General features: G+C 41.9%; 2 protein-coding genes across 3 annotated transcripts in view; one reads left to right on the top strand and one right to left on the bottom strand.

The window, feature by feature from the left end:
• Positions 1 to 428: 428 nt before the first annotated feature.
• The window catches only part of NGB (neuroglobin), a 71088-nt gene continuing 46765 nt past the window's right edge, over positions 429 to 24751 (bottom strand). For both annotated transcript variants that reach the window (XM_069208419.1, XM_069208420.1), the window contains exons 3-5: positions 24042 to 24153; positions 22253 to 22372; positions 429 to 1320 (exon numbers count right to left, since the gene is read on the bottom strand). In XM_069208419.1, the coding sequence (XP_069064520.1) occupies positions 1174 to 1320; positions 22253 to 22372; positions 24042 to 24153 (379 nt within the window). In that variant the 3' untranslated portion in view covers positions 429 to 1173. The remainder of the gene's footprint in view (positions 1321 to 22252; positions 22373 to 24041; positions 24154 to 24751) is intronic.
• Positions 18541 to 21830, top strand: LOC138260177 (guanine nucleotide-binding protein G(s) subunit alpha-like). Its single transcript, XM_069208418.1, has one exon. The coding sequence runs from the start codon at positions 19630 to 19632 to the stop codon at positions 20938 to 20940; it is 1311 nt and encodes a 436-aa protein (XP_069064519.1). The 5' UTR covers positions 18541 to 19629; the 3' UTR covers positions 20941 to 21830.

Genomic DNA, 24751 nt, shown 5'->3' with positions numbered 1-24751 from the left:
AAATACCACCTACCGTATTACAAGTTCCATAGGATATAATGGACTCTTAATACGGTAGGTGGTATTTCCGTCACATTTGGGACGGATTAACACCGTCCTCCAAAGTTGTAATCAGGCCCATTGTCTCTCTTTCATGTGCACCGGGGGAAGGTTAGTAATTGTGAAGTGTGTGGATATATATTCCTCAATTGGTGAGTTTATATTTTTCTGGGGAAAGGTTTTCTCTGGATTTGTCCTTTTAAGATAATATGAAGAAAGATATCTTTGTCCCTGGAACGGGGCGCATAGGATGTAGCCTAGTGGATTATAAGAGGGTATTTGGAGGAACACCTGTATGACATGGTCTAAGGAGACGTTGCGGTTCATACATGTGAGTGTGCAGTGGACTTTGTGTAAGTAAATGCCCCAAGAATTCCATGAACTGTAGCTTTCCTTTAATGCACAATGTTTATTTCAATTTAAAACAACATCAGGCCAACTCTATTGGCACTGGTGTTCAACAAATGTGTTGTTACTTCATGGTGATATGAAGCCGGGCGACAACAGCACTCAAAACACAGAAGCAGTTATTACTTTATTTAGATCATACACACATAAGTAAGATTTTTGTGTATAGACTAATTGGCAGATATGCAACATTTTCTAAATATCTCACGATCCACAGCTTTCCTCTTCTCAAAAGAATGAAGAGCCTCTTTCTCCAGACAGTTGTTACAAGTGGAGGTGGCTAGCAGGATGAAGTTCCTCCATCAGAAAATTGAATGTGTCTTATAACATCAGGTTGCACTGCTATGACTATGTTCGGTCCTTAACTATCTTGATGCACAATAAAAGCTAATATGGAAAGAAATCTTATAAGAACAATACTGTGGCAGAGAAAGTTCCTGTCAATGTTCTCAGTATTTGGAAATGAGAATGAAAAACAGCCCCTGCGAACACAAGAGCAGTGTCCCTGTCAGTTCACAAAATAAACTCTTTCCCTCATATCAGTCATTGTTTATCCTTCTCTGCTTCAAACCCCTTGTATCCCCCATTACCCATGCCTGGAACAGTATCCCCTTCTGTTCCTCCACTGTCCACAGGTCATTTGCTGTTTTCTGACTTTCTTTCACCTTGATTGAAAACTGATGGTGTGAGGATCGGTGTGTGCAGTTCAAATTGCAGACAGTGGGGTTAATCTCCATTCTTGTCAATCTGCCATCCACGGCTCATGACATCCACCACCATGGCGTAGAGGCGGGCCCATGACGCTCGTGTGTCCGGAGTGAAGTTCTCACCCAAACCTTTCTCAAGGGCATAAAGTAGGGATTCTCCAACCGTCTGTGAATAGAGAACAAATGGGCACAAACTCAGAAAAGCCTCATTACAATGTGATATCAAAGCCTGTATTTACTACTCTCAACAAATCTAAGTAAAAATACAAATGCTTATGACAGCTTGTATGCAGCATATGCATGCATAATGCTTACTGAGTATGTGTACATAACATAAAGGGACACAGTTTTGAAATCGTCATGACATCTCAGTAACAGCCTAAGAACAGCTGTCACAGAGTTAATGAAGGGAACATACAGATGTGGAAGAGACGTAGACTAAGAACATTGTAAAAGTTAATTGTCTCTAGAAGGACTGTTATAAAAGCCACATTTCCTTAGAGCAGAATTTAAAACTGTTTCTTACCACAGGTTTACGTCCACAGATTGCATGTTATCACAAAAAATCTATCTATACCTGCTATATTCCTTAAAAACCTGCATGGAAAACTGACCTTGAATTAAACTTATTTTTTCTCTCCTTTATTTATTTTGAAGGTACTTCAGTTTCTCTTGTTCCTTCTGCATGCCTCTCCTGAATATAAACTACTCTAAAGGCCTGATTTAGATCTTGATGGTATTACTGCTGTGGCGGTGGACCCTGGTACTCCGTTAAGTTGATGGAGTTCCGACCGCCATATTTAGATGTATGGCAGCTGAACTGCCGACCGCCTCCACGAATTGCTCTTCCTACCCGTTAGGCTGGCGGGCTCCCATCAGCTATATTTGGATCACAGTCCTGTAGGCGCTGGTCTGGTGGTGAATTGCTTACACAGGGAGACCATTGTAGGACCCAATATACATTGTACAATGACAGTGGCCAGGGCAACAGGGAAAGTAACACTCACCCCACGGAAATTAGCCATATACGTTCACCTGTGTTACACATCACACAACATACTATATACACACTATGATCCACTTCCATTCCACCACAACATGTACATGATGAAAACACACACTTTCATACATCCTAAGACATGATAAAAACACTAATACCACACCCACGTCTATACAAACACACTCACACAAAAGCACAACTACACACATCAGCAACACATTAAGGTGGCACAGAGCAACACACAACCAAACATATACAGCAAACATCAAACCCACATGCAAGTGGCAGACATACAGACACAACCACATCACTCACTCCAGCTCTCTCTGCCTCAAACAGCCAATTCACTCACACACACACACACACACACACACACACACACACACAACACGTACTGACTCATATACACACAACTGGAAGCCCAATATGATACTTACAGGTCCCACTGCAAAGTGCACACAGTGACATAGTTTACAATTGTGATGTTATTTTTTATTTTGGCACAACCATTCATTAGGCAATTAATAATTATACCAAGATAAAAATTGTTTATGTCATTGATTTGTGACATATAGAGGTGTGTCTCCATTAATGTCTCACATAGATGTTTTACAGGCATATGCATGTCGCAAGTGTTTAAAAAAAAATATTATTGTGACATGTATATTTCCAAAGTGGTCCCAAGATAATGCAAAGTGACCAACCAACGTACACAAGTATTGCAGAATGCTTACCTCCGAGTCTGGCAACGATGAGGTCATGTGTCCTCCGTGGCCCAATCGCAGCAGCAAGGGCAGGTCTCGTCCAGTCAAAAACAGAAGTGGAAATGGAAAAAAGGTATCTTTTTACCTCATTTCCCTTACAATCCTCCAGCTTAGGTGTGGAGGTAACACCGCCACAGCTGCTTTGATGGAAAGGCACATTGTGATTGGCTTGGCGGGAACAGTGGCTGGATCCCAATGCCAGTCATTATTTCCAATGGATATTTCTGGTGCAGTTGGCAGGACTCGTCTATGGTCCCACCAGCATCTAAATAGGGTGTACGGATCGCCAAGGCGGTGGATGTGTTTTCTGACAGAAAACCAATGGCGGGACTATTATCACCAAGACCTAAATCAGGCCCTAAATCTCATACCTGACTGTCGTAAGCTCTTTTTTGGAAACCATAACAATATCTATTAATTTCAGCAAGCATTTGCTTCTCACATAGCCCGATCACACCTAAGTCACTAACATGCCAAAAAAGAAACTGGAGTAAATGCATAGAATGGCTTCCTTTTTGCATCCAAGACTAGCCCTAATAACTAATCGATTGCCCACTAACTTTGGTCTCCTGGGTAGCATGCTACTCACCATGAAGCTTTTCAATGCCACATCAGGGGCCGTAATAACTATTTAAATGCAATTTCATTTACATTCAATTAGTTGAACAAATGTGTATAAACAACAGGGAAAATCCTGGGCTCGGGGTTTTTAACATATTAATGTGTATTGGTTTACAATGACGGACTACTGCACTCCATTGAGTATGCTTAAAAATAGTGAGCAACAGTTTGCAAAATGGAAAAGTTGCCTTGTTTTGATTCTGTGTCATGCTTCATTCTTTCACCACTCTGCACTGTCCCACTCTAACAGGATCTTCTGCATCCCTTCTATTTTTGTCACCACTTTCCTATATTTCTCTTCCCCCTTCTTTTTCCCTTTTTTTTGCCTTGCTCTGATTTGCTCTGAGTCAAAGTCCAGTGATGAAAAATAAGTCCTAGCCCCTACCACCTGCAGCCACTTGCGCAAATTAAGCATTGAGGATTACATTTTTCACCTGTTACCAACCAAGTTCCCACAGTCTGCATTAAGTCTGCATCTAAATAATACTTGGCACACACTTGTTCTCAAAACCTATTGAGTTGTTCTTTTCAGAAGACTCACTTATGTCTCAATGTATACTTTTTCAGTTTATCATAATTGTTGACTAAGGTTGCCTCTGTATTTGGGTTTACCATAACAACGTTAACTTGCATGTATTTTAGATTCATGTGCAACAGTTAATGACTTTGCTTAGACATAAATGTGTACCATGGCAAATTGTAATGTGTGTCTGTTTTAATTAGTAATAATTTGGTTGGATGAGTGAGAGTGAGCAAATTATTTGTGTCATGGCGCCTTTGTGTTTTAGGTTGTGCAAGCAAGTGAGTTTTGATTCTGTGACAACAAAAACTGATGGGTTAATTCTTGAGTGCACTAAGTGTAATATTGTCTGACACTACTTCTGTGTATTACAAAATGTACTTGTTTCTGATAGAAATTGTTCATTTAGTGACTATTGTGCAGTAACAGGCAGGTAACAATGTGCCTCAGATGTATCTTGAACAACATGACTGTTCAGAATGAAATACACACAATTTATGCACTCAGATTAATTAGAACAGAAGTACCTATGTCGTCTGATTCTAGTATATTGAGAAAGTGGATACATTTATTAAATGCTTTTCACACCTTCAATATTAAACCTTCCGAACAGCTTTATGGGAGCTTTTGGTCAATCAGATGCACAGCTTATGTACACACTATTATCATTGTCATGGAATATCCATTTAGGAGCCCAAGAACATCCTAAAGCATCTTATGTACACATATGTACTACTGCCTTGCAATGACCCAGTAAGGGCCTCAGAACATTCTACAAATATCCTCTGAATGCACTACTATGTACGTCCATAGAAATAAATTGCAGACCTTTTGTAGCTTTGTTTCTGATACATAATTCAATCAGTAGATTCTACGCGTGTGACCATTTTTTACTTTATTTTTTATTTTTTCGGTATAAGGCTTTGTGCTGATGATGTCATGACTGCCTCCATTGTTCTACTGTGTTTCCACTGCAGTATTCGTGAGTGGCCATGTGTGGTGCGTGAGTTACTCCAATGCTTGTATGGAAATGTTATAAGCCCCTTTTAGCTGTAGTACTAATGGACCAGATATAGTTGCAATCTTTGTGATCTGTAACTGACTTACCTTTTAGTAAATGTTTTACATTTGCATCCCCATCTCTGTGTCCCTTCTTAGTTTTCCATTTCCTCTTCCCCTTTGTAGTTTATATTCCCCATTTTTCACCCACTTCCCCATGTGTCTTCTACATTTATATATAAAATATAGAACTATATGTTTGTAACTTTATACACTCTTGGCGAAAAGTACTGAACAATATTACATATACAAATGGTGCTGATCTACATGCGTAACTAAGTGAATTGCATTTGAGTATGTGAAGTGGTACTGTAGCAATACTATGACACATACTTGTAAATTCTTTAGAGAATTGTCCCAAAGGGATGGTCTTGCAATCTCTAATAATGATATCCTAAAGTGCAGTAGTTGCTGCTATCCTTCGAGTAGAGTTTGCATTTATTTTTTGGCTACCTCATAGAACTCCCTGATGCAAGTAGCGTTTTTTTGTGCTATCACCTGTTTAGTGACTTCTAGACTCATCCAAACCTCTCCATAGGCAATAAATAGTAGTTCCACCCATCCAGCGTTTGTCAATTGTAGAAATGTAATGACTGACAGTCTTCTTTTTTTGTATCAAATCTGTGCTGCCTCTCTTCAGTCTTTAATAGGTCAAGTAGTGGGAAGAAAGCAGTTACCAACATCTGAGATGATTAAATATTTCTAATAATAGATCTGTTTCTATGGCCAGTTTGAGAAACCAATCTGGCGCAAGAATCAATCACAATAGGAGGTTACATCGATACAAAGATGAGGAGTGATTTAAAACAGGTTCAGTAGCCTGTTTTCCATATTCTGACCCAATTTAACAATATCTTTCAATTCCTGAAAAAAAAATCAATAATTGTTGTTTCTAATATTAATATTGCAATTACATCCAAAGTGGTAAGATGCCCCTGAGCAGTGGAAGTGGCAATCTTAAATTCTGAAGAATCCTTATTGAAATATTTGTTTGACAGAGAAGAAACTGAAAGCTCCTTGTGTGTATTTTAAGTGAATTCGTACTTGTTTCTGGAGTCTGTGTGAAGACAGAAAAATGGACTAGGTCCATTAAGTCAATAGCTTGGCGGTAGTGTGAAACCTATTTTGAATCATGTCTGTCTCCAATGAATGGTCAATATTTAGCAGATTAATGTCCAGCTGTACTATAGTTTTGCACAGTGTGCAACTCGATGTGATGCAATAATACTGTCTATTTACTTACCACTGTAAAGGTCAGCATGGACAATGCTAAATTATGTTGCATCAGCACGCAAATGCCCACCCAAAGAAACTTTAGTAAATGTGGCCCCACATCTCCATCTGTGTGCATTTATAATATTTACACACTAAAATTCTGACTCTGAACTATAGATCATTCGTTGAACAGAAGTGCTGTGTACAATAAGCACAAAATGTAATGATTCACCAGATATTGTCCTCCATCACCCCTATATATGAAGACAGAAACCAAATAGGTTCCTAACTCACCACACTGCCCCATGCTTCAGTGACTTGAACTATTTATCTGAAGGAGGTCTTTCTGCCTAAATAGAGTACAGAGAACTACTATTTATATCTGAATCTTGTAAAATTCTTAATCATGTTAAACTCTGACACTGTGAATCGTTCTTTGTTGGATGCTGGGGGTGGTTATGGTACTCTGCTAAGGCAAAGTTGCTTAATTTATGGTGGTGACTAATACGTTTTTTTATTTAGCCGCTGTATATGAGGCCTCTACCTTTTTTAGGTCTGGTTTGACAGTACAGCTGTCACCTGGCCTTATATGATAAACAGAAAAAGAGATTTGATTGTTCCTACTTTCTGATTCCCTTAACTACCAAATTTGATTGGGCAGACGTTGTATGCTTCCACTGAAAAAGAGAACTTTATTATACTTTGTTTTGTTGGAAAGCTTATGGTCAATACCCTAGGACTGAATTGGTTATGCTGACATGCCAATGATGCCACTTGCCAGATGCCATAGGTCTGATCTGTGATTCTGAAACGTTACAACAAAATCAGTAGGGAGGCCTTATTAGTAAAAGATACATATTAAAGCCAGTTGGTTTTAAGGCTGGATCATTAATATTTTATTGTAAAGCTGCTAGACTCCAAGAATGTTGGTACATGGAATCACACGTTACTGTAGTAGGTAAGGATTTCACACTCTGTTACCCTCTCTGACAAACCCTTGGTATAGAAGATTTGCACTGTGAGAGTCCCTGTTATAGACACAGTTAGAAAGGGGTGAAAGTTGTTTTGTCAAGTATAATTTAGTATATATTTGTATTGTTATGTCTGTTTTCAAATGGTTGCCTTGTGGGAAGCTTATGTTCAACACAATAGGTGAATAGGTTATGGTGGCTAGCTAATGATAAAAGCAATAGGCCTGATTTGTTATTTGGGAAAAACTGATTTAGACATCATATGTCTGATTTGTTTATTATGAAAAGTTACAACAAAAGCAATAGGACTGGCCTATTATATGGAAAACAAATGGTAAAGGCAATAGGCCTTTAAGAGTGAATTGGTATTGCACAATGTTAGAACCTTTAACTAGCAATTTTGTTACATGGAATCTGACACATTACTATATTAGGCATCGATTTTACTGGTTGTTAACCCCCCAGGGCAGCTCATGTGGTAGAAGAACTGCATTTGAGAATTCTTGGTAGGCCTTTTAGGAGGGACTGAATATTGTTTTTCTAACTATAAAGGTATTCATATTTGTAATTTTATGCATAGCATTTAGCATGTGTTTATTAAAGTACTTTGTAGAAAATATATATATATATTTGAATATATAAATGTATGCAGAGGGACTTTGCTTCAGCCTTCTTCAACCATTTGCCTGTTTGAGTCTGATTCACATACTTTTTCAGTCCATGACATCATAAAATATCAGGCAAATGTGTCAGCACACTTCAGTCAATGGCTCTCTTACCCACTGAGTAATAGCATTTTGCCTGATTACACACATACACCTGCCTAAATTGAGTGCCAGGCCTTACATGCCAGCCACTTAGTTTTGTGCTTTCTCATTTTAAATGATTCCTTTTTATTTTTGTCTGGGTTTATTTTGCATGGGTTTCTTTGAGTGCCTGGTAGCCCCCTAGACAATGCTAACAGAAAACTAATTTTCTGTTCATTTTATCTGAAGTGCACGGTATCCTGTGTGACCACTGCAGCTGAAATAGGTGGCCATATTAAAGGGTATTGTTCAAAATGTGTCGCTGTTTTACCGTTCCATGATGACTGCCACATTTAGAACCAACATGTCAGCTATCCTGAACTTGTACAACAATTAATCACTGTAAAGGATACCACTTCAAGATTGCTTCTAACTGCTATGTTTAATTTTTTACTTATTCTTAATTTCAGGCACGCGCCTGCTGTGTTTGTGATGACATTTGTTATTTCTAATTTTATTTTGTTTATTTATTTTGCGTAGGCTTGTTTAGTTTGTGTGTGTATTTCATTATGGATCATTGTTTGGAAGAATGTAAGAAGTCAGTGCAAGGATGACTGACACAGTGCATGCATGATGTGGCAATGAGCACCTAACCTTGCTAGTAACTGGAGACACTTCTAGTTATATGCCAGACATACTGGTATTCCTACTGCATATTAATTCAGTGTTCTAATCTAAGCTGTCATTTGGATTCTTGTAAGTTTGCAACACATACGTTTTTTTGTTAAGTGTGATGTAATTTTTGTCATAATTGTATATGTCAAATGTTCTAATCTGTTATGTGGTACCGCATATTTAGATTTGTATTATCTAGTATGCTAACAAATTATTATTACTACTGAAAAATATGAAAAATATCTGAATGAAGTGAAACACAGATTTATTTAAAAATTCAGATATGAATGTGTAACATCATTTAGCAGCAGCAGCCAAATTATTTCTGAAGGGGTCTTCAGTAGTTACTAAGCTCTGGGCCTTAGATTGTGGAACACTATACACACACACTTGGTGCTGAGACCACATTAAGGGCCAGATGTAGCAAAGGTTTTTACCCATTCTGTGTCTATGGGAATAAACTGTTTGTACATATGGCCCTACTTTTAGAAAAAGTCAGTTATAGTCATTATATGAACATATATGATACCCAGAGCAGAACACAGCAGTCTCAAAACACAGGTAAGACTATGTAGTGCATCCAGTCAATTCACAAGACAGTAGTAATTTATTGGGAAAGCTGAGGTATTTATTCCACAAAGATCGGGCAGCTGACACATGTTTCATCTTTGACTACTTTTTCAAGGCTGCAAAAGACACACATATCATAAGAGATATAACTTAATGAGTAAACCATACACCAAAACCACTGGTGTGCAATAGTGTATGTAAAACAACACCAACAGAAAATAACACCTAAATTACTAATGTAACTGAGAAAGTGTGCCAACTGTATCTAAATATAGGAAGATAAGAAAAGTAAAGAAAAGTTGTGCCAAAGATGAACCCAAAGTTGATCACCCAGAGGGAGAGAGACCCACCAAAGCAAGGACACCTGTGATAACTAGAGCTCATCGACATAATGTATGGCTTATCATAGTCACAATAAACATATTTATCTATAAGAGGTAATACTGGTGCCAAAAATCAACAAGGACAAAGTGGGAGATAAACAAAGTAAGGGGCGAATCTGAAGCCAATTAAATCACCTTTCGGATCCTGGTTATGTAAGCACAAGGATTACGACAAGCAAAATACAAAATAAAGATACAAGGGAAGGGAAAAATGAGTCAAGTACAAGGTAAACATATACAGAAAGCCTAAAAAACAAACAAAACTGACTAGTATAGAAAAAGGTTAAATGAACAAATTAGTATAACGGACATACCTGATAGCTAAAGAAAAAAGGGATATTACTAATTGCTAAATGTTGACCACAACATAGTCATGTAAAGGCAGCAGTAATCAAAACTGTTTTCAACATCTGACGGAACATTTGTAAACATTAGTATAGAATTGCATAATCTAAATATACAAATAAAAATAAATAAGGAAGGCCTAGAAAGTGTAGGAAACAACAACAGCCAATCTTAGCAAAATAAACATACAAGGGAGTCAGATTTGTGCTGTATAGCGAGAAGACCAAAACCAAATATAAAGCGGCATAGCGTCCCTGGTAAATCAAAATAAGTGGCTCTGCTATGAAGATAAATAGTACATGTGGAGGAACCTTGATAAGTCCCCTAACAATCTGTCAAGAGCAAAAAGACATCAATAACTATTGCACTGAGAAAATGCAAAAAGACATATATCCAAAGACGCAGAAAAGTCTTACCTTCAGTCGTACCCAACAGTAGCACAGTGGTAGTATAATGGTCACCCACACCAGATGAGGCATTTAAAGGTAAGTTTATAAACATAGAGAAAGGTTTCCGTTCTTAGGGAAAAGAACCCAGAAGTCAAAGAGTGAGCGCCATATTGAAATGTAGAGACAAACTAAGTTGAAAGCATGAACAGATCACCACTTAATGTATAATGAGGACCATAGAGTAGGTGCAAATGCATAACAGCGAGCAAATTAAAAACCATGTGAGGGTCACAAACTAGTGTTCACAATTATGAGCCACTCAAAAAGGCACTAAGGTTTTGCCACGATTGTATGCAAAAATGGATAAATGTAATGGCCTTCAGCGACACACAGACTGAGTACGAATGAAGGTAGTGAACATCAACATAACAAAGTAATAACCCGTGTATGTTAAAGGTGGGACATGTACTGATGCGTTTTGCACGTCCTAACAGTGAAATACTGCTAAATCCGTTTTTCACTGTTGCAAGGCCTATCGTTCTCATAGGTTAACATGAGGGCTGCCTTTAAATATCCTTAAAGTGCAGTTTCCTTTTGAGAGCAGATAGAAATGTGGAGTTTGGGGTCTCTGTACTCACAATTTAAAAATACATCTGTTAGTGAAGTTGGTTTTTAGATTGTAAGTTTGAAAATGACACTTTTAGAGAGTAGGCATTTTCTTGCTTAAACCATTCTGTGACTCTGCCTGTTTGTGAATTCCCTGTCTGGGTCAGACTGACAGTTGGGCTGTTTGTGAATCTCCTCTAGACAGTGGCACAAAGGGATCTGGGGTGTAGCTTGCATATCTTGATGAGCCATCTGAGCTGGAGTGGTCACTTACACCTAAATGGGCTGTGCCTGCCCTCACACAATGCAGTCTCTAACCTGCTGGTGTGTGTCTGGGGCCTGGCCTGGGCAAGGCAGGATCTTGTGAACAACAGAGACTTTCCTGTGAAGTTTGCCTACTTCAAAGGGAGAAAGGGGTATAAGTAGTGGACCCAAAACCCCAGACTTTTAGATCACCTCAAGATCACTTCTAAAATCAAGGGGAACCTCTGCCAAAGAGAAGAGCTGAAGAGCTGAGGAGAAGTGCTGTCCCTGCCCTTGACTGTGCTTTGTTGGGCTATCCTGAAGTTGCTGCTTTTGCCTGTGAAAGGGGACTGCATTCCTGCTTGAGAGGTATCTCCAAGAGCTTGGAGTAGAGCTTGACTCCTGTTTTGAATCCTTAGGGACAGCAAAGGCTTCACCATCCAGTTTTGACTCTACATATTGTGGACTCTAGCTTGCCAGAGGGTACCATTCCAGTTTTAAGTGCTAAAATCATATTTTTAATTGTGTATTGTGGATTGTATTTGGTCTTGTTTATTCAGATAAAATAATTATTATTTTTCTAAACCTGTGTTGTCATTTTGTAGTGGTTCACTGTATTATTGTGTGTGTCGGTACAAATACTTTACACATTGCTTCTGGGTTAAGCGTTTCTGCTCATGCCAAGCTACCAAGGGGGTGAGTTGGGGGTTAACCAGGTGTGTTTCTCTTTGCCCTGACTAGAGTGAGGGCCCTTGCTTGGACGGGGGGCAACCGACTGCTAACCAAAGGCCCCATTTCTAACACTGGTGATCAGCAGTAAGGATTGGACTTGTATTTGTACTTGGCATACAGTGAGTAAGTTACACTACTAGTTTCAGTGCAGACCATTACATGACAACATACTACTCGTTTTTGCTTTTTCTCTTTTTGGATTTCATCTGCTTCCATTACTTTAGATTTTTGAACTTCTCATTGGGAACTCTTTGTTGCCTTGGAACTTTGCACTTTTTTGATTTGCCATCATGTCTCTATTTGGAGATGTGCAAGCTACAGCTGTTTTTGAGTTAGAGAAGCTGGAGAGCTTAACAGTTGCTCAACTGAAGCAGTTCACAAAGGATCTTGCCTGTTCCATTAGGAGCTCTGCCAGGAAGGAGGAGCTGCAAAAGGTACTGAGGGCCTGGGTGACAGTCAACGAGACTGGGGGTTACACAGAGTGGGAGGATTAGGGTGAGGAGTGTACAAAATAAAGTGGTAGTGGATGTACCTGTTATGCCTTGGGGGAGGGTCTCCAGTGAAGATAGCAGTGTGTCATCCAAGGGTCTGACTCCTGAAGAGTTGCAGGACAGACAGGCAGAGAGAGTTCACCAGTTGGAGAAGTTGAGGATGAAAATGGAGAGGGAAATAGAGGAGAGGAGGCTGGCCATAGTAGAGAAGAAGCTGCTCCTGGCTCATGAGCTTAGTATGAGGGAACTAGATCAGAGGAGCCAGTCTACTAGAGATGGTGGCAGCAATACCACAGTGCAGCCTGAGAGGAGGGTGCCGTTCCCAAAGACCTAGTTAAGGATTACAAGAGGGAGGATGAAATATACTTGTGGTTCAACGGGTACGAGTCTGCTCTCCACATGAACCTGGTCCCTGAAGCACATTGGAGGGCGGGTCTGTGGAAGCACTTTGAGGTAGAGTGGAGGGATACTCTGACTTCCTTAGGGGATCCTCAGGGGCTCACGTACTCTATCATGAAAGACATCCTACTCACAAGGTATGTCCTCACCCTTCCAACCTTTTCCTGTGGTCAGCACCCCCTTTGAGGGGGTCGGTATTTCCATTGTGGGGGCCTCTGGATCCCAAGACAGCTATGGGCAACAGGTTCGTCCTGGTCTTTGTGGACCATGCCACCGGGTATCCAGAAGCCATTCCTTTGCAGTCAATCACCTCCCCTGTGGTGGGATGTGCTTTGATGGGGGTTTTTACCTGCATGGGGTTCCTCAAGGGTGTGGTATCTGATAGGGGTACCAACCTCAAATCAACTTATATGAAGTCTCTGTGGAAGGAGTGTGGGGTGACATTTAAGTTCACCACTCCTTACCACCCCCAAAGTAATGGTCTAGTTGAGAGATTCACCCGAACCTTAAAAGGCATGATCACCTGAGGTGTAAGTGGGACGTCCTCTTGCCATGCCTTCTGTTCGCCTTCAGAGAGGTGCCTCAAAAGGGTCTTGGATTTAGCCCCTTTGAGTTACTGTATGGCCACCCTGTTAGGGGACCTTTGAGTCTGGTTTGGGAAGGCTTGGAGAAGGCCTCCAGTAAGCCCCCCCAGGATGTATTCAGTTACATGCTGGCTTCTAGGAACCAGACAGCTAGCTTCAGGAAGCTCGCCTGGAGAACCTAGAAGCAAGCCAAGAACATATGAAGCACTGGTACGACCAGACTGCCACTGTAGTTGAGTTTCAGCCTGGTCAAAGTCCACTAACAGCAGAAATACAAGAAAGGAAGTCAATCTCACCAAGTGATCCCAGTGTGAAACAATTTTTTCATCACAGATGCCATAAGTGCGCAAAAATAGGAAAATGTAATCACAAAATACACCAACTATAGTGAGGCAAATTGTCCAAAATAAGCATGTACCTATACCATAAACACTACAAATCAGAGTTGACACATCTTGAAAGAGGTACCAAAGCAAGAATAGAGATCTGTACAAATACATAAGTCCAAAGATAGACATGTAGGGACAAAGAGACAAAGTCTTGTCCAAAGAATGGATATCACAAGTCATTCAGAAATACATGTAACTCCTGATCCTCATTAAAGCCTTGATCCACAGCTCAAAGTTTAGTAATCCAGTTAGTTTCCAATTTATAAAGAGCCCGAACTGTGTCACCCTTCTTGGATGTTCCCGTGCCACAGCTATGGTATGAAATCTCAGCTTGGACAGTTCATCAATTTTGTGTTGAGGGTTGAAGTGAGATGCAAGGGGATCATTTTTATTAGCGTTCCTTTTGGCACGGATGTGCTCCTGTAATCTCTACTTCAGAGGTCACCAATCTCTTTATGTACAACTATTAAGAAATATGTGAACAGAGCTAGAAAAGTACCCCTTTGTATGGTCACCCCCACACTTTTTTCTCCAATGCTGATGGTTACAACTCTGAAACTGCACTGGAGCCTGCTAACTAGGTCTTAGTGTCTGTGATATCTCCCTAAAATATGATGCATGTAAATTGGTAACCCCAGTTGGCAAGGACTTTAATCCCCTTATAAGTCCCTGGTAAATGGTACCAGTGGTACCCAGGGCATGGGAGTTACCCAGGGCATGGGAGTTAAAAGGGGTTCCCAGGGCCCGCAGCACTGATTTTGTCACCCTTAGGGACCCAAGTAAAATGATGTCAGCATTCCTGCCACTGCAGACTGCAGTGTCAGTGCAACTACCCAATCTCGACCCTGCCCTCACCACGATTTGCAAAGCCAGTGCACTATCTTTAATATTTGCCAGTCACCCCTAAGGTAGGCCTCCTGAGCCCAGGAGGCAGGATGCATTATATTAAAGGTGTGGACATGTAAGTGCAAACTTATATGTCTCTATAGTCACCTCTTTCCATTAAGGGCTACTATAAGTGTTCAAGAGGGCCATAGGATAATATTGCTCGAACCTGGGCATCCCGAGGTTACCAGCTTCATTATTGTCCCACTGAAAGGTGTCATGTTTGGTATCAAACAATTTGCCCCATTAAACCGACCTGTTCTGCAAGTCAGAATTAATGTGACATGTCCTCAGGTGGCTACCTTCTAGGTTGTCCACCTGGTTTCCCTAGCCTTCCTATCCCCTGGCTGAGAGCCTATAAGCTGCCGCCACCAAGAAAGGAATCTGACCCTCTGCCAGGAGGTGTGAACACTCCCAGGAGTCAGAAACAAAGGCCTGTCTGGGTGGGAGGTGTCATTTCCCTCCCTGGCAGGATGGCTAGTGAAGTGGCACATCAAGGCAGTGAGCTTCAAAGCCCACACCACCCTTGATATGTATGTAGGAGACCTCCAAGAGTAGGACAAAGCCAAACTTCTGCCCCAGGTATATTTGCACATCGGCAGGTGGGAAAATGAAGTAGCCAGTAGTCACACACCCATAGAAGGTTAGCCTGACCCATAGGGTGGGCTACCTGGTCTGTACAGCTGAGGATGGGTTCTGTCATTTTAAGAAGTGTCAGAATACAGGCTTCTGGGTAAAAAAGGTGTAACCTGGTGTAACCACTGGATGTGGTCATCTCCGGGGCGGATTATTCGCTGGTGCTAGTAGCCCATTGGCTACTAGCACCCACACACTTAATGCCCCTAAATCTAGGATTTAAGGGGTTTCCCTTGCATCCGAACCTCAGATCTGATTATCCTGCAACAAAGGACAAAGCAGAGACCTGTGACTGCAACTTTAGGGCTTGTACAAAGCAAAGGCACAATACCTGTACCTGTGGCAACCATCCTGCAACTGCATTACCATTACTCGTCCTGGATCAGAGACCAACTCCAAAGGAAAGAGGAACCACTCTGCAAGCCAAGAGAACTCACTTGGACTACAGGTACTAGTCCCCTGCAGTCCATAGGAAACCCACACTCCCAGAACCAAAGAATTACTGGCCACCGGGCCCACCGAGTGATCACCCAAAAGTAAATGGTCCAGCGCTTTGTGGGAAATGAAGTCCTGACCTCCAGCAAGTTTCAGCTGACTACCATTTTCCCCCGGACTCCAGGACATCGAAATAACTAAATGCTGAATGTATTCCTGCCAAGGCCTGTTGGTGGCCAGACAGGCTACCACTAACTTTGTTTGACGCTGCACCTCGAGGAAATCCTACAAAACCCTCAAGCCGATGCTCCAGTGGCCCTGTTGTCAAGATCTTGCACTCCTTTTCTTGCCAGCACAATCCAAGTGGCAAAACCAGCATCAGCGGCTCCCACGTTCAGCACCAAGGACATCCGGAACAACTCTGTACCTGGGCCTATGAGCCAGGTATGGATCTTGGTCGAGGGACCTGCACCACCTTTAGCCTGAGTGGGTTCCACTGAACTCGACCTGAAGTGACCGATTGTCAGTAGTACATTTCCCCATTGACCACAACGTCAACATTTTGAAAGAGTGAAATGTACTAATTTCTTTTTCCCTCAAAAATCCATTACTCTGGTTGTACTCCTCTGATTGTCTTTGTTTTGCTGTCTAAAATTTTATATAAACCTTCTTTATATTTCATAAATTGATGTCTTATTTCTTTCAAGTCATGTCAATTACTTATCGTCTCTGTTGGTACTCTGAAATGGTTAACACATGTTCCTCTAGTAAAGCCTGGCTGCTCTGAGCCACACTACCAGAACTGAGCTAGGGATTTGTTACTGTGAATCCAAAGGACCCAGTTGGAGGTTACGTGAAAGTAATAAATAGAGAAGCCTAACCAGCTTCACTGCATAATACTCCACTTTCCTACAACTGAGCACCAAGGACCTCAGAATCACTTCATGACCATCTATGATTAACATAAGAACAGCTGTTCACAGATAACTAGCAACACCTCCAAAAAGTAAAATAACCATACCAGAACACCTAAGAAAATGCTTTGTGTACACGAGCATCAACTCCATGAAAACGCCTCATGACAGTGTAAGACCATCATAAGAACAATATCCACACCAAAGACTATCAGTGACTGTAAAAAGCCAAATGACCGCCTCAGAAAACCCTAAGCACAGATGTAGAACACACAATCATTAACAACTCACAGCAGTACATAAAAACAACCTTAGAATAGACTAAGGCAAACTTCCACACAAACTCTCGTCCATGTCTCAGTACGGCCCCAGTAGTCTCAAACAACGCCTGGCCGTGCAACTATCATTACACGGGGACAGCTTAAGCACAGACCTAACAAATACAAATATCCATTTCTAGGAGTAGCCTAAGCTAAACTCGGAGCCGTCTAGTAAAAATGATGGCACAAACAAATATCATACTCTATAAACAGACCGATAAATGTCCATAGACAGCCTGAGCAGAGGCAACAATCAATAAAAAGCTCAAATTTAGCTTTGGAATAGCCTAAAAAATGTGATTTGTAGACACGACGGTCAATATCTTAAACAACCTGATAAATGACTTAGATCAGCCTTCGAGCCTCTGCAATCATGAAATTAGTGCTTTAGAACATATATAAAAAAGCGAAAGAACAGTCTCCACACACTTAGCTTTAAAATAGTCAGAGTGGAAATATTATTTGGAAACAGCTCAACGCAAAACTCTAAACATTATAGTAATTAACGATTCAGGAAAACCTTAGAACACACACACACACACACACAGACTAATAAAATCTCTGGAGCAGCCACTTATCAATGTGGTAGCAAACTTACATATAGCTTTCGAAAAGCGTCCAGGCACACAGCTAGAGAAATGTAACAATAAAATGCAACAACAATAAGCACACAACCCTCAATGTCTTGAAACAGCTTCATAAACAACTTGTGTGGCTTAAGAGTCTCTGAACATACAAATATCAACTCCCCAGAACTTACCAATCATGGTCTAAAAGGGGAGAAGAGATTGCACTTCGCCATCCCCATATGGTCAATGCTTCCTTTCAAACAGATCAGTTATGTGGATACAGGAAGTGTCTGGCTAACTCAAGTTAGTGCTCTCAACACCAGCACTTCATTGTCAACACCAGCACTTTTGACACTGTTCCACATGGTGGCGCCGTTTGTCTGGTTTAGAGATGAGTATACAACAGTTGTTTATTGCTTCAATGCACATTCATAATTAATAAAACCTGTCACAAAAGCCATTCTCATTTCTTTGCAGGCCTGAAAAAGTCTGTATTGTCACACTTGTGTGAGGGTTAGTAGCTATGTTGCTATAGTCACTGGCAGTGCTGGTAGGGGCAAAGAAAAGGTGAAAGCTGCAGTGGTCTCCTGATAAGGGCCTTGGCCAGTGCTTTAAATGGGCCGGTACTCTCCGGTACTGAGTACCGGCACTTTTTTATTTTGAGTGGGAGAGTACCGGCATATCTCAAGAAAAACGTAATACTTTTAATTGGAGAGTACCGGCACTTCTCAGAAACAAGCAGGTACTCTATTACAGAGTACCTGCACTTCTATTTTTCCATTTAAAGCACTGGCCTTGGCACACATTATTTTACAAATTGTGTACTGATTCAAGTTAGAGAAGATAAAGCAGATGCTGAATACTATCACTGCAATGAGCACCAATACACTGGAACTGAATCATGCTTCGCCCCACCCTGTTCCTCTCGCTGTTTCCGCTCCACTTCAAAACATGTAGGGGAAAATAAACCGGGCTCCTGGGGGGCTGGGAGCAGGGGGAGCCGACACCCCCGCTGAGAAGCAGCCGAAGCCCCCGCAGGGCACCGACGAGGGCGTCGAATACACCCGGAGCAGACCCCGAGGAGGGGGAGGAAAAGGGGCTGGAAAAAAGCAAGGGGGAGACGGCAGCCTGAAATCCCGGGAAAAAGAGGGGCCTGCACGGAAGGAAAGCGCCCGAGGAGGAAGAGGAAACGAGAGGCCGAAGGACAGGCAGGAGGGCGGCCGAATATTTCCGAAATATTCGATATATCCTCGAGCCCAGCCTAGCTCGGAGGCGAAAATGCTCTGAGCAGAAACTTGGATCCTATTTTTCCTGCCAGAGAAGGGGGAAAAAACCCGAGGCCGCGGGCTGGAGCCGAGCCCCGTAGGCGTTGCCTAAGACATTGGGGGTGCATTTCGCCGGGAGAGGGCCAGCCCCTGTTTTCTTGTATTTTGGTGGAGTTTCCCGGTGCATCTCGGTAAGGAGGGGGCCCTTTCCCCAGGAGAAGAGGGGGCATTTACAGGGCGGAAATCGGCGCAGGCTGCTCGGGGTTCAGTAAGGGCGAAGGGGGACCCTCGAAAGCGGTGGGGCGGTAGAGGCCCTTGCCCCGGCTTGAGAGTCAGTTCACTCTATTCAAGCTTCTCTTTTTTGTGTGCGTTTGTCACCCCTAGACGTTTTGGGGTCCGGGCCCAGAGATTGTATTCTTGTAGGGCCCAGGGTTAAAAATTAAGCAGAGGTGAAGGGATTTGGTCTATTTGTTTTGTAAATACGTAATATGGCACACGTTTGTTAGTAGTTTGGGCACAGAAGGTGGAAAATCATTTTTTGAAATAAAAAAAAAAAAAAGTACGAAAAAGAAGGTGTTGGTGAGGAGGAGGGAGCCGCGGGCCCGTGGGAGGCGCCGGGAGGAGGCCCCGCCGCCGCCGCTGACAGGAAGAGGCCCGGCCGCTCCCGCCGCTCCCCTGCCCCCTCTCCCCTCGGCCCTCTGCCCCGGCTCTCGCTGCAGTCCGCCGCCCCGGCCCTTTCCCCCGGCAGCATGTGGTGCCTGGGCAACAGCAAGACCGAGGACGAGCGCGACGAGGAGAAGGCCCGGCGAGAGGCCAACAAGAAGATCGAGAAGCAGCTGCAGAAGGACAGGCAGGTCTATCGGGCCACGCACCGCCTGCTTCTGCTGGGCGCTGGCGAATCTGGAAAAAGCACAATTGTAAAACAGATGAGAATTTTGCATGTCAATGGCTTTAATGCTGAATACCTGGGAGAAAATTGCGGTGGACATAGTGTGACTTCACTCAGAGAGAAAAAATTGAAAATCCAAGATATAAAAAATAACATCAAAGAAGCGATAGAGACAATAGTGACAGCAATGGGTAATTTGGCACCTCCAGTGGAACTATCGAATCCAGCCAACCAATTTCGAATCGACTATATCTTAAATTTGGCAAATCATAAAGGCTTTGATTTCTCCTTGCGCAATCAATCAGGAATTTGTAAAGCGCACTACTCACCGGTGAGTGTCTTAAGGCGCTGGAGTGGAGAGGGAGGGTTGAGGAGCTGCTACTGTTCGAACAGCCAGGTCTTGAGAAGTTTCCTGAATGAGTTCTATGAACATACAAAAACACTTTGGCAAGACGAAGGTGTGAAGGCCTGCTACGAAAGGTCTAATGAATATCAGTTGATTGATTGTGCACAGTATTTTCTTGACAAGATAGACATAGTGAAGCAAAACGACTACACACCTTCTGACCAGGACCTTCTTAGATGCAGAGTTCTGACATCCGGAATTTTTGAAACCAAGTTCCAAGTTGACAAAGTTAATTTTCACATATTTGATGTGGGGGGTCAGCGAGGTGAACGTAGAAAATGGATACAGTGTTTTAACGATGTGACAGCTATCCTATTTGTGGTGGCGAGCAGTAGCTACAACATGGTAATTCGAGAGGACAATCAGACCAATAGGCTTCAGGAAGCACTAAATCTCTTCAAGAGCACCTGGAACAACAGGTGGCTACAGACCATTTCAGTAATTCTTTTTCTGAATAAACAGGATTTGCTGGCTGAGAAGGTTTTGGCAGGAAAATCCAAAATTGAAGACTACTTTCCAGAATTTGCTCGCTACACTACACCAGATGATGCAACACCAGAGCCTGGTGAGGATCCCAAAGTCACAAGGGCCAAGTATTTTATTAGAGATGAGTTTCTTAGAATCAGCACAGCAAATGGAGATGGACGGCACTACTGCTACCCTCACTTCACATGCGCAGTGGATACAGAAAACATCCGCCGGGTGATCAATGACTGTCGGGACATTATTCAACGGATGCACCTTTGCCAACATGAGCTATTGTGATGGAGAGCACGTTTTTTTGTGTTTCAGACTCCTTATTTCTCATTTTAAAAAAAGAAAAGAAAAAAAAACTTTACCACAAAGGGTGGAAGAAAACTGGTGCGGCCTCCCTCAAATTTGCACCCCCTCCACTTTTCTCCATACTTAACGACAGCAACACTTGTAGCTTGCTTCTGTTTCCCTCCACAGACAATGTGAGATGGCATCAGCTTCTTAGTGCCATTTACTTGCAGGTTCCATAAGCTTAACTTTTAAAAAACAGTACCCATCCGCCCAGAGCCTGGAGTATGTGAAGGATTAAACAGAAAAAACAGAAGCAGGCACAGAGGGTGAGGCATCAACCCATTTTTTAAAATTAACAACGTGGGCATACTTTTACTCCCCTCCTCTCGTAAAATCAACTGTATCCAATCACTCCAGAAGACGAAAGGTGCCAAGTCGCAGACCAAATGATGTTCAAGTATAATCATGTGACTGTAAAAAGTAGTTCTTAAAGGAAACTTCTACAGTTGTACAACAGACCTAAACAGATGCAAAAAAATCAGTTGTGTCTACTTTTCAGAAGGGCCTTAAATTCCAGTTTGGGGAGCCTGCTAGCATCGTTAGACGCTAAAAATTGAACCGCAATTGAGGCCTGTGTTTGCAGATAGTTAGCTACACCTTCTTTTTTCAGTTTGTCTATTGATCGACTCCTGTCCGCTATTAAAGAAAACATGAGAAAAGATCATCAGCTTCGACAGGTGTTCTCACAGTTTTTCTCCCTATAGCTCTCCCTCACTACTTCTTTACCTTTCCTATTTTTATTTTATTTTACTGCTGGATTATTATTCTTGTACAGACTGTAAAATGTATTATTTTGCACAACTTTATTGAAAAAAATAACTTGTAAAAGATCTTTGTGCCTTGATTATGGCTGTACCTGTAAAATGAGCTAGGATGTAAGTATGTTTGCGCTGTACAGCTTTGTCAACCCTATCTGCAGCATTAGCCCAAGTTAGGGAAAATTTACCTGTAGTTTAGTTTTTCTGGTTTATAAAAGAAAGAAAAATACCGTTTAGTAAAAAAAAAAAAAAAAAAGTGCAAATTGTGCAAACTTAACCACTTTAAAAGTGAGGTCTTCAACAAGTGACCAGATGTCGCAGCATCATGCTTTTTAATTTTTAGCTTTAACTCATTTAAATCTCTATCCAAATGCAAACCATGGCTTGTTTCTACATAAACCTAATTTTGCTGCAAATTATAAAAAAAAAAAGAAAGAAAAAAAAAAAAGAACTGAATCATGCTTACAGTATTAATTTTCCCCATGCCTCCTTACATTGAAAGATGCCATCTTCACGCCGATGGCTTTGTGCTTCCTTCCCAGGCCAGTGAGGTATTCCTCCAGGGAAGACAGGCTTTCTAGACTGGTCACGGCTGCATCAATAACAGACAGCACCTGTAGAAGATAGAGAAATTTACAGAGAGAAATAAACAAGGAACACGTGCTTTAGCAGGGGCCTATAATACTGGAATGCCTTCATCTTTCAGGACCCAGGTGAACGTGGCAAGTGGTGGCCCAACATAAAGGAGTGTCGTTAAATAAATGTGAATTGCAAATTGTATCACTGAACAAATGTAGCATGTGAAAGCCATATTTTCTGGACAATACTGAAACCTGTTAAGCAGAGGTTTCCGTCTAGGATCTGATGCGAGGAAAACCTTTGACTCTCAAAAGCGTGATTTTGAAGACTGCTGTTCTTGTAGAATATATGTGAATGATGCTGATAGTTTTGATGGTTGCCTGATGTTGGATTCTCGCACTCACATGTGGTTTGTTCTAAAAGGGTATGAATTTGGGTATAAATGTGGGTAATTCCTGGCCGCAGAGATCTCCACCACTTAGCTGATGCTGGGAGATCCCCTGCTCTGTATTTTATAAAACACATTTGCAGATTTAACTGAAAGCTGAATCCTTACGTTTTCTGCAACAATGTTGCTTTCAAAGAGAAGATTACACCCACATAGCTCATTTGGGACGCCTGTTAGGTAAAAGGATGTAACCCCTTACACTATAAAGCACAGGACTGGAAGGAGGACTGAGAAGCCAGTAGAGATTTCATCTCAGAGAATGACCAAAAGCAGCAACTTAATAGGCAGTTTACAAGTTGCTATTTCATCTACTTTTATCTGAGACCAGCAGATCTAAAGGGTGAGAGAGCCTGCACGCTCTCACAGCTAAAGCCCAACAATACCAGGTATGCAGAGAAGAAGCTACATTAAACCCAGAGATGAGGTCCATTCTGCAGTTGTGGCTGCAGTGCTTAAATGGTATAAAACTTAAGTGGAGGGTCCCAAATGTTTGTTAGGAGCCCACTGCTGGCCCTTCTGCATGAAGCTGTGGCCAAACGCCATGACTGCCTCGTTTTGATTCCACCTCATGTCTTTCTTCCACTCTGCACGTCCCTTCTCTTTCTTATTCTTGCTGGTTCTTTGTCATCCTTGATTTCTCTCTGTTACTATGTTCACATCTTTTTCTTCCTCCTCTCTTTTCTACCTTTATCTCTGTTTCTGTCCGTCAGAGTTTGAGAATGAAAAATATGCCTAGCCAAAATTTGTCACGCCGGCTTAATTCACATTATTTTGGAAATTTCCTGTTACACTTGTCATGTGAAATTCTCAAAATTACACTATTACTCCATGTCACGTCAATACGTGCCAGGCGCTGCAAACATTTACCACGACTGCTGCTATTTGTAGCAAAATTGTTCTGCAAACGCAAAGGACCAACAAAGCGCAAATAAGTTGTTGTTCGTGTTGCTTTTGGTTGAATGCGTCCACACACCACAAATTGACAAGTTGTGCTTAAATATAGCAGAAAATGACGTATTTGTGTTTTGCATAATTACATGTCATTTTATATAATTTCAACAAAGTGTTGTGTGAAATGTTGTAAAGGAAAATTACATCGAATTTCGTATATCCCCAATGAAAAATAAGTCCTGCTCCCCAAAAATAAGTGCTGGACCCCAACACGGGCAACCACTGATGCAAATTAAGTGCTTGATTGCTGGGGCCCTGCCTTTCTCTCAGACACAGAGCACACGATAATTCTCCCATAGTCTCACCTTCCTGATGTGGTCAAGGAAGTCTGGGGATGCCAGGCAGTCCTGCGCACTAGAGTAGCACACCCCGTTGTACTTAAAGAGTGGGACAAGATCTGGTTCTAGGTCAAACAACCTGTGAAGAATAAGAAGACAATTGGTGAAGCAGACAGATCAGAGAGTGGAGCATCTCTTTGAATGGTTGGCACACAGGAGTAGACAGAACTTCAGATGCCACATACTCTCACTAGGTCACAGGAACAAATGTCAGACCACACGTGGTTCATACTTGGGTTCCACTGTTTTCACCCCAGGAGGAGGTCATCCACTTCCTCTCACACTGCACAACTGATATTACCTCACACATTATCCATCTGTGCATCACTTACACTTCTCCAGAAAATCAAAATTTTTACTTCAGAACTTTTGTCCAAAATATTCAACAATGTGAACCAGATGTATAACTGCAAAAAATGCCTTTGGTTGTTACAGAAAATGTAGAAGAAGAACACAGTGTGGCTGTTAAACTGTAAACTTCACACTTGTATAGCGCACTACTCACCTGTTAGGGTCTCAATGTGCTGTACACATACCACTGTGGAACCCCTCCTGGCTTTTCCCTGTGAGGCGCCCACTCCTGGGCAACCCCCAGGCACCCCAGGGTGAAGCCAGGCATCCGAACGTTGTCAGGGTTACAGAGTCAGACCCATTAATTAGATTAGGCAGGAGGCGAG

This window comes from Pleurodeles waltl, chromosome 9 (assembly GCF_031143425.1).
Source record: "Pleurodeles waltl isolate 20211129_DDA chromosome 9, aPleWal1.hap1.20221129, whole genome shotgun sequence".
In the NCBI taxonomy this organism is placed as follows: domain Eukaryota; kingdom Metazoa; phylum Chordata; class Amphibia; order Caudata; family Salamandridae; genus Pleurodeles; species Pleurodeles waltl.
Note: the sequence above shows the minus strand (reverse complement) of the source record. Positions and strands in the feature narration are given on the sequence as shown.